This window comes from Myotis nattereri (assembly GCF_964212035.1).
Source record: "Myotis nattereri genome assembly, chromosome: 5".
Classification (NCBI taxonomy): Eukaryota; Metazoa; Chordata; class Mammalia; order Chiroptera; family Vespertilionidae; genus Myotis; species Myotis nattereri.
The window spans coordinates 3,871,216-3,886,523 of record NC_138080.1 but is presented as its reverse complement, the minus strand read 5'-3'; the positions used below and the strand labels follow the sequence as shown (position 1 = coordinate 3,886,523).

General features: G+C 50.2%; 1 protein-coding gene across 1 annotated transcript in view; it reads left to right on the top strand.

Moving 5' to 3' along the window:
* Positions 1–15,308, top strand: part of PRDM5 (PR/SET domain 5) — a 117,539-nt gene that overhangs the window by 57,336 nt on the left and 44,895 nt on the right. The window contains exons 6-10 of the mRNA XM_081091909.1: positions 246–338; positions 519–640; positions 3,597–3,676; positions 6,557–6,641; positions 7,840–7,997. Of these exons, the coding sequence (XP_080948035.1) occupies positions 246–338; positions 519–640; positions 3,597–3,676; positions 6,557–6,641; positions 7,840–7,997 (538 nt within the window). The remainder of the gene's footprint in view (positions 1–245; positions 339–518; positions 641–3,596; positions 3,677–6,556; positions 6,642–7,839; positions 7,998–15,308) is intronic.

Genomic DNA, 15,308 nt, shown 5'->3' with positions numbered 1-15,308 from the left:
TTACAGGCTCTTAAACACACACACACACACACACACACACACACACACACACACACGGACTGCGCACTTTAAACGGAGGTTAAGACTGCGGTCCGGTCAGCTTTCATTGAGTTTGGTCTTATATATCCTGCACCTGAGCTGGCTCTTACAGCGAAGTTAGGGTCTCCGCCCAGCCTTACCGCGCTCCCTGGCTGTTCGGAGAGAGGCGATTGCCTGCGTCTTTGTTCCTTGTCTTTCCTCCCCAGTGCCCTTCAGTGCCCGGCCAAAGGCAGCCCGAAGGACTCGCCCCGAAGCTTCCAGTGCTCCGCCTGCAACGCGCCCTTCAGCTCGGCGCCCAGGTGGGTGTGGGTGAGCAGAGGGCTGTGGGGTCACGGGGTCCCCGCGGGTCACTGTGGAGTGCACGCGTCGGGCCTCTCCGTGGCTCGGTGTCCTTTCTGCCCGGTAATGCACGCGGTAACCCCGGCCCGGGCTGGGGCACGCGCTCAAAGCCGCCTCTGGCCCCTCTCCCTGCCCCGCAGCTGCGAGCAGCACCAGGAGACGTGCAGGGGCAAAGCCAGGTTCGTGTGCAAGGCCGGCAGCTGTGGGAAGCGGCTGAAGAGCAGGGAGGCCCTGAAGAGACACCAGGAAAACGTCCACGCGGGTGAGGGGTCCTGGGGGGGGCTCTGACGGGTGTCCCCTCCCGGCCGAGCCGTCCGTCTGTCCACAGCTGTCTGTCTGTCTGTCTGTCTGTCTGCAGCCCTCTGTCTGTCGCTGTGGAGCGGACAGCTGGCCTTCCCTCCACGCGTGTGCGGACAGGCGTTCCCTTTCCCCTGACACTGTTTCTTTTCCAATTCGATTTCGGCAGAATTTGTCGTTTTCCTCCCTGAGTTCATCCGCCTTCTTATCCTTAAAGGAAAATTCCGCTTTTTAACGCTTCTCTTCTCCTCTGTCGGGGAGAATGACCGGCTGCCTTGTGCCATGGGGGTTGATTGACTGTTTGGATGAGGACAGCAGATGCCGTTGGATTCTTCCGATGGCTGGGTAAACAGCGATGCAGGCGTGAGAGGCGACCGTCACGGGGTTGCATCCGCCTGACACACGGTGACTGTTTCGGTTCAGGGACCGAATACACTGCACTGAGCCAAGCAGACCCCGCACCCTCAGAGCTCGCTTTCCGCCCCGGGAGGCGTGTCCGTAGAGAAGGGTGCGGTCCCAGAGCCCCTGCTGCACCCACTTCCTCCAGGGCATCCTGCTGCCTCGGCTTCTGGGCAGTGGGTGGCATGTCTTTCTGATACGAGGAAACTGGATTTCTTGTCCACGACCTTCACATTCAGGAGAGGAGGGTGATCGGGTCAGCCTCACTGTCCCTGTTTGTGCCTTGTCTCTAATGCTGACATGCTGGGTGCTGGCGGCTGGTGTGAGCGAGTGAGCTGGCACTTCCACCTGGTCTGGGCTGCCCTTCAGGTGTGAGCTGCATTGCGTGTGAGCCCCCTCAGGTGTGAGCTGCGTGTGAGCCCCCTTGGGTGTGAGCTGCGTGTGAGCCCCCTCAGGTGTGAGCTGCATTGCGTGTGAGCCCCCTCGGGTGTGAGCTGCATTGCATGTGAGCCCCCTTGGGTGTGAGCTGCGTGTGAGCCCCCTCAGGTGTGAGCTGCGTATGAGCCCTGGTGGAGGAAGGACCGGCCTGGAAACAGCGTCCGGAATGCCCATGCATCTGTGGCCCTTTAAGATTGTTAATAGTCCCTAATTTAACTGTAAGAGCCAGCTCAACAAAAGTGTCTTTGGTGTAGAATATACAATACTAAAGTCAGTAAAATCTGACTGGAATGCAGTTTTAAACTCTGTTAAAGTGCACAGCCCTCGAGTGTTTTTTAAGTGCCTATAATACAATTTCCAATGCTTAATCTCATTATTATAAAATCCTATATAATAAAAGGCTAATATGCAAATCGACCAAACAGCGGAACGACCGGTTGCTATGATGCATATTGACCACCAGGGGCAGACACCCAATGCAGGAACTGCCCCCTGGTGGTTAGTGCTCTCCCACAGGGGGTGCACCACTCAGCCAGAAACCGGGCTCACAGCTGGCCATGAGCCTCTCCTGCCTCCACGGCAATGCTAAGGATATCGGGCTGAGGGACACCCCCCCTGCCCCCCGCAGTGCATGAATTTCATGCACCGGGCCTCTAGTTTTAACATATTTAAGTTTTGAGCAGAAGTTTCCATCCTTAGGGCTGTGCTGTCCCTTTCCTGGAGGGCGTGTGCGGGTCTGAGGAGGCTGCATTGCCTGTACTCCTGGCTCCTGACTCTGCATGGCCCGCCTTCATCGTCCATGTCGAGCTGTCGGGTGTAACACGCTCTTCTCCTTTTCTCCGTCTCCATCTGTGATGTGTCACAGCAAATCTTTCTTGTCGTTTGTGAAGTGAGTCTGCGGCGTGAGTGAAAAGCCAGATGCTGAAACACCTCTGGGGCCGTGCGTTCTCGCCGTCGCCGACCGGGCGGTCTCCAGCCTGGGCTCCCCCAGCCCCAGCTCTGCGGCAGCTGGTCACTGGCCTTGGGCCTTATAATCCTACTCGTTCTGGAAGCCCCTGGCGGTTTTGTAGGAAAGCGTTTATGAAGCAAAGTGTTTGTTTTGCTCTGCAGCGGGCGGGTCATGGAAAATGTGGGGCTTACCGTGCAGCCAGAGGTCGCCGTGCCCACCCTTCGCTGGGCCTGGCACCCCGTCTGTTTCGTTCTGAGCCTCTCTTGCTTCTTCCTTTCCTCCGTGGCTGGCACAGACTTTTGGGGAAAGGATATTCCATCTTGAGAGCAGTGTCCACACAGGGCGGTGGGATCCTTTGCTGGGAAGGCCGGTATTCCAGGAGAGAGACGGTCTCCCCACTGTTACACTGATGGTGACAGATGGCCCTTTTAGGGATATGAGTTGAAGATGCTGAGAAGAGAGAAGCTGAGTTTTTGTTTTTTTAATATATTTTTATTGATTTCAGAGAGGAAGGGAGAGGGAGAGAGAGAGAAACATTAATAATGAGAGAGAATCATTGATTGGCGGCCTCCAGCATGCCCCCTACTGGGGATGGAGCCCGCAACCCAGGCTTGTGCCCTTGACCAGAATTGAACCTGGGACTCGTTGGTCCTTAGGCTGACGCTCTATCCACTGAGCCAAACTGGCTAGGGTGGGCCCTGAATATTTTTGAAAATGGAATCTGAAAGTCAGATATCAGATTTGCCTGAATACAGGAAAACTGAAGTAGTGCACAGGCTAGTGTTGGCTTGCGAGGAGCTGTTGTCCTTGAACCTAGGGATGCTGGGAGGATGGAGAGAACCTTTAGGGTCACCCAGGACAAAGCAGAGTGAAGGTGCTGACTCCCTTAGCCCCCTTCCCACCTTTCCCCTTCGCCCAGATCCTGTGGATGCTCACTGAGATTTTGTATTTATGGGCAATAGCATTTATCTCCATTCTCAGGTGAACAGTCATAAACTGTCCCCCGATCTCTTCTGGGAGGAGCTAGGACTCCAGTGCTAGGAGGAAGATGGGAAGACGTGAAGAGGAAACACTGAGAAACTCTACTTCCGATGCTCCTCATTTAGCTCTTGGTGGTGTTTTGTTTCTGTTTCAGGAGATCCTAAGAAAAAGCTCATCTGTTCCGTGTGCAATAAAAAGTGTTCTTCAGCATCCAGCCTGCAGGAGCACAGGAAGGTCAGTGGCATGAAGATGAGTGCCCACGGAGCGTCCGATGTTTTTAGTCATGTATGGTGTCTGCCGTGTACATCTGAGTTGATTTCTTATATTGTCATTGATTTCAATACGAACACAGTAACAGGAAAGATCGAGATGTAGAAGAGTAACCTCGTCCAAAGAATATTCTGAGCTCTTGTTCAGAATCAGCAGACGTAGTTCCTGACTATTTCCTTCTCCTGCAAGCTGGATCCTTGCTGCTTGTTCAGATCTTGGTAGATCTCGATCCTAGCTGGTGGGGGTGGAGAACAGCACCCACGTTGTCTCTAAGGATATTAATGTCACTGATGAGCTCGAGGTGGCATTTGCTTCGCGCCTCTGACTTAGCCCTTTTGAAGCCATAGGCAGCTTTGACCGATCCGCATGGTTGGGGACCTCTAATGTCTAGTAGAGGTTGGTTGCAGTATTTCACATTGCCAGCAGGTGGTGCTTTAAGACGATGCAGAATTACATTTTCATCTAGTGCAGTGGTTCTCAACCTGTGGGTCACGACCGCTTTGGCGGTCGAATGACCCTTTCACAGGGGTCGCCTAAGACCATCCTGCATATCAGATATTTATTTACATTACGATTCATAACAGTAACAAAATTACAGCTATGAAGTAGAAATGAAAATAATTTTATGCTTGGGTCACAACATGAGGAACTATATTTAAAGGGCCAGAAGGTTGAGAACCGCTGGTAGTGTAATAGCCTACATTACTGTATACTATCCTATATTCCAATAAGATATGCTCTGATCCTTATTTTTTAAAAATATATTTTTATTGATTTCACAGAGGAAGGAAGAGGGAAGGAGAGAGAGAAACATCAATAATGAGAAAGAATCATTCATGCCCTGACCAGGAATCGAACCATGACCTCCTGGTTCTTAGGTCAACACAACCCTGAGCCATGCCAGTCGGGGTGTGATCCTTCTTGAAAATTACTTATTTTGGGATTGAAATTAGTGTTATTACCCCCCCCCCCATATTAATGGACATTTATGTACATTACTTAACGTTAGGCATAAATAAATAGAATTACTTATCATCTTCACTTTAAATCTGGTTGTTTTATTAAGCCTTTTTAGGAGTTTTGAAAATAGCTTTAGCCTGAATTTTCCACTATAAAGAAGATATTTAATGCAAAATTGCTTTCATGCACAGTAAATGCTTTCTATTTTATAATTTGGGTAATATCAGTTCAATTCAACCTTTAAAAGTGTTTCATGATTCAGGAGCCATGAGAGTTAGAAGTATACAAATATGATTATTATTGTGCAGTATTTTAAGTTTCCATTTTATAAATGCATTAATCATTTCTATGTTGTAGATTCTAGTAAAAGTTTAACATTAAAAATGAAAATAAATATGATTTCATTTATGTGTGGCTGAGAAGGCATCTCATCTTTCTTAGAGCATTTTGCCATCATAAAGGGCATTATTCATGTGTTACAGAAACATAGTTTAAGAATATGGACCTGTACTTACTATCTTTAAATAAACGGTGCATGCTGAACCCTTGCTCCTGTGGGTGGGCCTCGGATGGTGGAAGAGACAGCCTTCCAGATGTCCCAGGCAGGGTCTCTGCACCACGTGGTCCTGGCCGTGGGAGTGATGTGCGACCCGCCTGGCTTTCCGAGGGACCTGGAGCTCTCTGACCCCGCCCATCTCCTGATCAGATTAGATCAGATCAGTTACTTTGCATCCTGGGATGCAAGTCAGACGAGTGGGATGGCATCTTCTGCTTCTCGTTTCTCTCCCTTTCCCCTGCTTTTCACAACTGCTATGGCTGACTCACCAAGTCAGCTCTGACCAAAGCGAAGGTGGCTGTGAGCCTCTGACTTGCCATTCGTTGGGCTCAGAATGTAGGCCAAGACTGCAGCCCTGGGCTCTGTGTCCCCACTTGCTCCCTCTTTTTAGGGCCACTTAGATCAAGGGGGCCATTTGCCGGGAGACAACAGCCTTCCCCTCGTTGCTCACCACGCACTGCCATCCGTGCCTGGACAGGACTTCACTGTGACCTTCCTCTCTGCCAGGGCCCAGCAGCTCTGCTATTATAACACACTGTGTGATGCTTTACAGAAAGGCTAGCTCTACTATGCACTAGGTAGGTCAGCAGTATTACATAGTTAAACAGTGTGCAATCGTATTTTCTTTTAACTAGAGGCCCGATGCACAAAATTCAGGTGGGGGGGCTCTGCTGCTTCTGCCACGGCTCCACCCACCGCAGCTTTGTCCAGAAGGAGGGATATCTGGAAGGGCACCTGGTCAAATTAGCATATTATGCTTTTATTATAGATGACATGGGTTTACTAATTAACTTAGGTTCATTGCAATCTTCTATATAATAAAAGCCTAAGTGACCGTTAACGGCGGAATGACCAGGACGACCGGTAGCTATGATGCGCACTGACTATGGGGGCAGGGGAAGGACAGACAGACGCTTGACTCAGGAGCTGCCCCCTGGTAGTCAGTGTGCTTCCACAGGGAAACCCCCTGCTCAGCCAGAAGCTGGGCTCATGGCTGGCGAGCGCAGCAGCAATGGCGGGAGCCTCTCCTGCCTCCACGGTAGTGCTAAGGAGCAGCGAGCAGGCAGGTGGTAAGGAGTGAGGGGTCCAGGACTGCGAGTGGGCGCAGGCAGGGCTGAGGGACACCCCACCCCTCAGTGCACGAATTTCGTGCACTGGGCCTCTAGTTTTATTATACATAGGATAGAATGAACAGATTAGGGCTGAATTATAATATATAGTTTGGGTTGTTGCCGTAGCAACTTCCACATGTTTATACTTTTATTTGAGCTCTATAAAATGCATGTGGCTTTGACAGTTGATTTAACTGTCGATTTAACCTTTTGCAGATCCATGAGATATTTGATTGTCAAGAATGTATGAAGAAATTTATTTCGGCGAATCAGCTAAAGCGTCATATGATCACCCACTCAGGTAAATTACATATTTTTAACTTTCTGTTGAAATCACTACCGATGTTTGCCTTGTCACTCAGGAGCGCTGAGAGAGGTCGGCAGGAGACCTGGCTGTTGGTTGTGGCGCAGCCATTCCCCAGCCGTGCGGTTTTGAACAAGTTACTTAACTTCGCGGGACCTCAGCCCGTCTATGGAGCCAGGGTGGCTGGTCTCAGTGATTCCGAAGGTCTTCCAAGCCCTCCTTCAGTTTGTTCCTCAGTCCTGCTTGAGCCTCAGGCTCTGTATTCTTCATCTGTGACATGGGGCACTGGCTCGGACGCTTCACAGCTGCGGGAAGGGAAATGAGCTGGTTTCTGTCTGTAGCCTGTGGAGGGCCTGACCCCGGGGGACCGAGGCCGCAGTTGCAGCCCCTGCATCTCGAGATGCGTTTCCTGTCTCACTGAGGTCCTGGTAAACATTAGTGAGATGCTCAGACATCCACTTTGAGGATGTTGGTTTTTAAAGCCATAGTTTCAGTGCAAGCGCGTTTGCATCAGAAAGGGGTCTATGATACAGATTTTTAAAAAGCCAGCTCTGAGGATGATTTGTGCTTTGTGAGGTCTCTTTCTGGAGTTTAGGAAGTCGGTAACGTGAGGCCATGAAGGTCACAGTGTCGCTAAACGTCCACTGTGTTAGGAGACAGAGACAGATGTTTTCTCAAATGAACCCGAGAGGTCGGGAACGGGTGCCCCTCAGAAGGGCTTTGTGAGAAACAAACAGCATCTCTCTGCCTCGTTGTCAGCATGAGGTGTGTGAGCACAGGGGTTCCAGGGCCGCCTCGGGGCGTGGTGTCTCCCGGGCCGGACTCCCGGCCCAGCAGGAGGCGGGTCTGTCCTTTAAGTCCTCATGTCCGTCATGGCCAGGCCACGCCTCACGCCGGAGTGTGGCCCTGATGGAAGCTCGCACCTACTGGCGGGTTTTCCTCTTGGAAATGGGATTTCTTCGTTGGACTTTAATGATCTTTATATCTAAGCTCTTCGCACCATCAGTGTACGAATCGGGTCTCTACGAACCAGCTCCGCTTCCTGGCGAGCAGGCCCGTCAGCACCGGTGGGCGGCGGTGGGGGCCCTGCAGGCGCTTCCATCACATTCAGGGTCGTGAGGAGTCCTGGGAGGGGAGGCTGTTTTCGCTCCTTCACTCCACGTCGATCTGAGGGGTCTGCACTCCCTCTCCGCAGAGAAACGGCCCTATCGCTGCGAGATTTGCAACAAATCCTTCAAGCGGCTGGACCAGGTGGGCGCCCACAAGGTGATCCACAGCGAGGACAAGCCCTACAAGTGCAAGCGCTGTGGGAAGGGCTTTGCCCACCGGAACGTGTACAAGAACCACAAGAAGGTAAGGCTGCCGCCGCCCGATTTCCTGACGCGCTGCCCTGATTTCCCGTCGTTTCTCCTTGAAGCTGTTTCTGTATGTCGGGGCCGGCCGTCCCTGGAACAGCTGGAGAGACTGTGCTGTGGCTGAGCTCTCCCTCGGGCCGTGGCCTGGGGACCCCGTGTCTATCTCCCGCCCTCGGAGACCGCTCTCCGCACACGCAGAGGGTCCTGTGTCCTCTCTTCGGAACGGCACTAGTCACGCAGGCTTCCTCCTCCTCCCCCTGAGGTGGGACAGGCTGCTCACGTTCCCTCCCACATCCCCTCCCTTGCTGCATGCACAGGTGCAGTCTGCGCACAGGTTTGCCTCCAGGCTCTCCACACGCCCGGGTCCCTCCCAGGGCCTGGCCGGAGCCCTGGCTGGTCCTCTCCTGTCTCCTCTGTGACCTCTGCCACCAACTCTCTCCTGACGAATCCCGGCAGATTTGCTTCTTGAATCCAAGCTTCAGACCCGCACTTAGGGCCGCTTGCTTGACCCATGACTGGGCATGTCTGACCCGAAGGATTTCGCATGTCCCGGGAGGACCTTTTCCTGCCTTTTGCCCCCATAGCCTCTCTCGGAGTTCCCTGGTTTTGTTCACAACAAAAGCATAGAATGACCCTGTGCCTTCTTTTAATTTTAGCCCCTTTTTGGAATGGCAAGGCAGTTCTTTTTTTTTTTTTTTTAATATATTTTTATTGGTTTTTTTACAGAGAGGAAGGGAGAGGGATAGAGAGTTAGAAACATCAATGAGAGAGAAACATCGATCAGCTGCCTCCTGCACACCCCCTACTGGGGATGTGCCCGCAACCCAGGTACATGCCCTTGACCAGAATCGAACCCGGGACCCTTCAGTCCGCAGGCCGATGCTCTATCCACTGAGCCAAACTGGTCAGGGCGAGAAGGCAGTTCTTAAAGCTTCTCTCCTCCGCCTAATCCCACCCCTTTGCAGTCAGACGCTGTTACCATCCTGCTGACTGCTTGGCATCACGGTCATGCCCGTCAAGGAGGCCTCTCGTCTCCCCACCTCTCACTGCCGTCCCTGCTGCCAGGTGAGCGTCCCCGAGCTCACTTGATCTGCCTTTCTGGGCTCTCGTGTTATTAGCAGATCCCAGTGCTGGGTAAGTCAGAGCACACCCCCCACCCCGCCCCCCGCACCGTCATTTCGACCTCAGCAGCTTCCCGTCCTCACTCTGCCCACCACGCCTGGAACAGCTGACACTGGTCCTCATGGGTGTGACCTCTAACCCCCCTTCCCTTCCTCCTCCCAACAGGACTTGCTTCATGCTGTCATCCTTCAGTTTTCTCTGTTGATTTTTGTTTGCGTTTCCTACACTTTCCGCAAGCTCTTCTTTCGGAATGTTCAGTTTTATCTTACCTACCTTGTGTATGTAATAGGTAATGTTTGCATTGAATTTAGAAAATTTGTCCAAAGAGACTCAACAGCTCAGAAATGTCTGTTAACGTGCATTTGTGGTGTAATAAATATTTGCTTATTGATTTTGGTTGATGGAAGCTTGCTGTTAAGGGTCATGTATATACTATCTTTTAAAATACTTCGTTACTTTTTCCCCACTTGCAATATTCCATTGGATTTATACAGTTGACCTTGAACAATGTGGAGGTTAGGGGCGCTGACCCCCCCATCGTCGAAACTCTTGTATAATTTTTAACCCCCCAAAAAAACTTCAATGCTGAGAACCCGCTGTTGACAGGAAACCTGACAGATCACATAAACAGTCGGTTAACACAGCCTTTGTATGTTATATGCATTGTATACTGTATTATTTCCATAAAGTGAGACAATGAAACGCATAGACATGAAAAGAAAAAGTTAAGAAAACCATAAGGAAACAAAAGTACATTTACAGTATTTACTGAAAAAAAACAAAACAAAACAAAAACCTTGCCTGTAAGTGGACCCACACCGTCCAAACCCTGTTGTTCAAGGACCAGCTGTAGTTATTCCAGCGTTTGTTGGGACTTTCCAAAGACATCTCTATTGACATCATCTACAAAGTCAGGGTTTCAGGTTCCGTGTTCATCCACCAAGAAATAGAAAGAGGCCGCCTTACCAGGAGGGAGCAGGTTTGATTGATGGCGTCTCGGGTGGCCGCTGCCTGGTTTCTCGAGCCGTGTGCTGAGCGCGGCCTCAGACGTCGGGCGGGCGCCCACCTTCTGCCTCTGGAATTGCGTGACGGGAACACGCCCCTGGCCCGCTTCCTGCTCGGCTGCTGGAACTCTCGCGTTCTCTCTTTGATGAAACTGATCTGCCCGCATTTATGAGTTTTTCACAGTTTGGCTGCTGTTATGTGCCATGTGGGATTTGGCCCATGCTCTCCACACCATCGCTCAGACTGGGGGCCATAAATCATATGGAAGCAATAACGATGTCTTGGGAAGGACAGCAACAGCAAGGCCTGCAGTGTCCAAGGCGGATGCCCCCTCGAGCCTTCGCTGCGGACCCACGCGCGCTCGCCATGTCTGGTCCGAGCACGTGTTTGCCTTGGTTTCGGGAAACTGTCCGCAGTGGTCTCCAAGCGTCATGTGAAAAAAGCGAATTAACCTTTTCTTCTCTCGTGAGTCCCAAGTGGCCAGTTAGTTAAGAAACGGAAAAATGGGGATGTGTAACGCAAGCAGGAAAAACCATTACGAGTCAGACCAACGGGCTTCATTTAGCATGACCGACGGTGGTTATTTTAAAGCAATGGACACTTTTGGTTGGTTTTTGATTATGTAACCTATGCATTTTTATTATACTTACTTATTTCGGTCAGTTAGTATAACCTTTAGGTTTGCTTGAAAAGGGAATGGACTCTTTCCCTGTGGGTATGACAGTAGGCAGTGACATTTTGAAGGAGTGATTTTTTGTCTCTGAAACGGAACGGCTCTCTGCATCCTCTTGCCGGTCATGTGGGTCAGCGTTAGTCTCCCTTCATCCTGGTCGTTTCGGTCATCGCTGGACCGGGTTCATAGCTGTCGTTTAGGATGCAGCTAAAGCAAAGACTGTTTGTCTACATCCAAGTATACTGAGATCCTGTAAATCAGAATTGGGCAGGCGGTTCAGAACCGCAGACGCAGACACTGCTCAGGTAGTCGTCACCCTCCACCTTATTCACTATCAAACTTATTGCAAAACAGAGCTGGGGAGGGTGAGCCTCCTCCTCCAGGCAGGACGCCTGACTGGCAGGACCCGCTGAGATCCGGGGGCTGGCAGTCCTCGTGTGATGGTGGCAGCGTGCACAGAGGACTTGTCCTGATGACGCCACACACAAGCTGCTGGGGACAGAGCTGTGTCTAGGCTCATAAAGACCCTTTTCCTAACCTTCCAGGGGTGAACTCTACTGGCCTGCCGGGACCTGTAGTCACACCTCTCGGAATAATTCCACGGGGCCTCCTGCGATGACTCATCCAGTGAATTCCAAACTCTGGGCCACGGCCACTTTGTGGGTCTTGGAGTCAGTTCAAGGAGCCACGGGGTAGCCATGAAAAATAGCACAGAAAGGGTAGGAATGAGGGTCATTTAATGGAATAATGTGTGTCTGTGTCCACGTGTGTGTACGTGTTGGATTTTTGTTATAGAAAGTATGTCTTTGGTCAAACAGTTCATGTTCATTAAACATGAACCTAATCGCTGCAGATCAGACTTTGCTCAGGTGAAATGTTGTAGCTCTTAAAGGAAAGGACAGGTCTCTCTCTAAATAGGTTATGGATTAGGCTCTAAAAGCATAAGGTACGTTTTGCACAGTAACAAAAAGCATCCTTGACAATTTCTTCGGAAGGGGCCACATTGGAGACTAGACGCCAGTCCCGATTGCTGCATCGCGGCCACTTGACTCCACCTTTGCGTGGGTTTCTCCTCCTGCATCTCCTGCAGGGGGCACAGCGGGTGTTCCTGTAGGGGTCTGATCAGGCTGTACCTGTGCTCACACCACCTGCCTTTGTAGGCTAGCAGATGAGGGGGCTGCAGTGTGCTACCTGCACAGTGGGGGAAAGACAGGGTTGCTGCTTCCCTATATTCACAGAGCTTCATCGTGGAAGAGAGAATACACTTGTTAGGATCGGGCAGCTAATCCATGGCAGACATGGTAAGGGCAGACTTTTTAAAAAATATAATTTTATTGATTTCAGAGAGGAAGGGAGAGGGAGATAGAAACGTCAATGATGAGAGAGAATCATGGATCAGCTGCCTCCTGCACACCCCCTACTGGAGATTGAGCCCACAACCCGGGCAGGTGCCCTGATTGGGAATTGAACCATAACCTCCTGGTTCATAGGTCAACGCTCAACCACTGAGCCACACTGGCGGGCTGTAGAGGCAGACTTTTAAGTTCATGCCAGTGTAGTGAGCCAGAGGGTCCTTGTTGGAAGCAGTGCTGTTAGAACAGCGGTTCTCAACCTGTGGGTCGCCAACCTGTAGGTCGCGACCCCTTTGGGGGTCGAATGACCCTTTCACAGGGGTCACCTAAGACCACTGAAAAACACACATATAATTACATATTGTTTTTGTGATTAATCACTTCGCTTTAATTATTTCAATTTGTAACAATGAAAATACATCCTGCATATCAGATATTTACATGATGATTCATAACAGTAGCAACATTACAGTTTTGAAGCAGCAACGAAAATAATTTTATGGTTGGGGGTCACCACCACATGAGGAACTGTATTGAAGGGCCCTGGCATTAGGAAGGTTGAGAACCACTGTGTTAGAAGCATCTTGGTTAGAAGCCTGAGGGAGCATCTCTGGGCAGCGTGGGGGGCATGCGCCCTGAGCGGGAACCTAATCCCAGGAAGACTCTTGACAGTTACGGGCGTCCCTTCTGCTGGCAAGTGCCCTTTGCCCGCCTCGGTGCCCTTACGGCTGCGGGATTTAGAGCGGGCGCCCTGGGTTATGGCTTTGTGCTAATGGACTTGTGTCTTGTAAGCAGTGCAAGGGCTGGGCTTGGCCACACGGGTGGTAATTCTGTAGGAACATCGCTGACATTTCATAATCCCAGTTCTCTGTGTGGAGCGAGCTGCCTTGTTCCTGTGTTGAGCTCAGCGAAACAGATTGCCTTTCTATCTTTCCAGTTGCATTCGTTTTTGTGAGACGGAGGCCGAGGAAGGAAGCCAGTTATATAGCCAACAGTAAAAACTTAATTCACAGGCCTTGTTAACAGCCAGATGACACACGTTGTAGGCGGCTTTCGGTTTATTCTGTGACCCGATGGGACGGTAACGTGCTTCTGATATGCAGACATGAGTCGTTAATAACAAAGCTCTCTCTTTTAAAAAGAGACTGGCTCTAACACACATATTCCTGGAGTATTTTCTCCACGTTTATTTTCTCTCTGTGCTTTCTCTGAATTTCACGAAAGTTCTCTTGCTTTGCTGCGTGACCCCGAGAAGAAGACCATCTCCGCAGATGCTGGTGCTGTGGAGCGTGGCTGTGACTGAGAGCAGGTTTTCATCTCCACTGCCAGTGCCTCGATGAAACCTGTGTTCTGTGCTCATGAAATTAATATTTAGTCTGTGCGGCTAGAAGTGTGCTGATTTGAAAATTATGATATAAAAGTTATGCTGCACTTGGTGACATTGTATTAGGTGTGATGAATAGTGTGACACGTTTTCTCGTGTGTTTCTACATCTGCACTGGCATCAGACGTGTTGCATCCAGGGTCTGTTTCATCGGCTGGTGCGGGGACCCGTTCGCCGTTACAGCGGCAGATGGTGGTGCCATCAGTGACTTGGCATTTGAACGGATGAGCTATAGCTCATCTCCCTTTAGAGGTGAAAAATGGAAGGCTAAGTCACTTCACAAAAGCTGAGTTTCACCAGGTACTTGTGAAATCTTCTGGGGGCCCTCGCCGGTTTAGCTCGGTGGATAGAGTGTCGGCCTGCGGACCAAAGGGCCCCTGGTTCGATTCTGGTCAAGGGCACGTACCTGGGCTGTGGGTTCCCCGACCCTGGTTGGGGCTCATGCAGGAGGCAGCCAGTCATGTGTCTCTCACATCGATGTTTCTCTCCGTCTTTCCCTCTCTCTTCCACTCTCCCTAAAAACCAATGGAAAAATATTCTCAGGTGAGGATTAGCAACAAAAAGAAATAAATAAACAAAAAGAAAAGAAATTCATCTTGGGGACAGAAGTCGTCTGACCACGCGTGGCAGCATTGTCCCTCCACCGTCCTCAGCGCAGGTGGTCTCCAGGGTCCTCTGAGCGATAGCACTTGCGGCTTAAACGCTGAGACGTCCACACCGCATGCCATCGCACCCGGGTGGCGGTGGCGGGTCCATGACAAAGGTGTGTGTTCACCTGGCTCTGTGGACAGGTTGCTGCTCAAATACGCTGCTGACTTCCAGCTGGTATCTCGCTGTGGTGGCTGTGGTTTGCCTTATCCGGTTGCAAAGCACTTTGCTGTCCCACGTTCTCTCATACTCAGCTGCCTACGTCATATCCACAGTGTCTCGCCCTGGATTTGGAGAAAGAGGAAGCCCGATGTAGGGTGGGATGTAATGTTTTTGGAAGCCTGGAGCAACCCGGAGCTTTCAGACCGTCTTGCCTCGCATTTTAAAATTTAATGCTTTCTCTCCTGTTAATATCCGGGTTCTGGCATGCCTAGAAAGCCTTCCCTCACTCAGAGTTCGTATGTACATATTTACTATGGAAGGCTGCACGGGTCGGCATGCCATCCGTGCACAGGGGCCATGCTAATCTTCTCTCCCTTTTTTAAAAATATATTTTTATTGATTTCAGAGAGAGGAAGGGAGAGGAAGAGAGATAGAAACATCCATGATGAGAGAGAGTCACTGTTTGGCTGCCTCGTGCACACCTCACACGGGGATCAAGCCCACAACCCGGGCCTGTGTCCACAGGTCGACGCTCAACCACAGAGCCATGCCAGCCAGGCTAATTTTCTCTGTATCGTTCCAAGTTCCAAGTTTAGTATATGTGCTGCCGAAGTGAGCACCAAAATTATATTAAAATTCACTGTATTTTCTTCTAGTATGCTTAGGGTTTTATTCCAAACTTAAAAACAAACAAACACCTAAATTGAAATGAAATTTATCTTATTGTAAGGGGTGTGAACTAGACCAAACTTATTTTTTTCTGAATTTCTATAGGGTTGCCTAAAAACCATTTACTAAACATGTTACAGTCTTCCTATCGATTTGAAATGCCACATTTTCCTATATTAAGTGATCATGTATTTTTGTAATAAAAGAAAACTATTCTTTTTTCTATTTTATTAATCTACTTATTTCCACCTATCATTTTAGATTTGTTTTTTATTTGTTTGGTTGATCCTCATT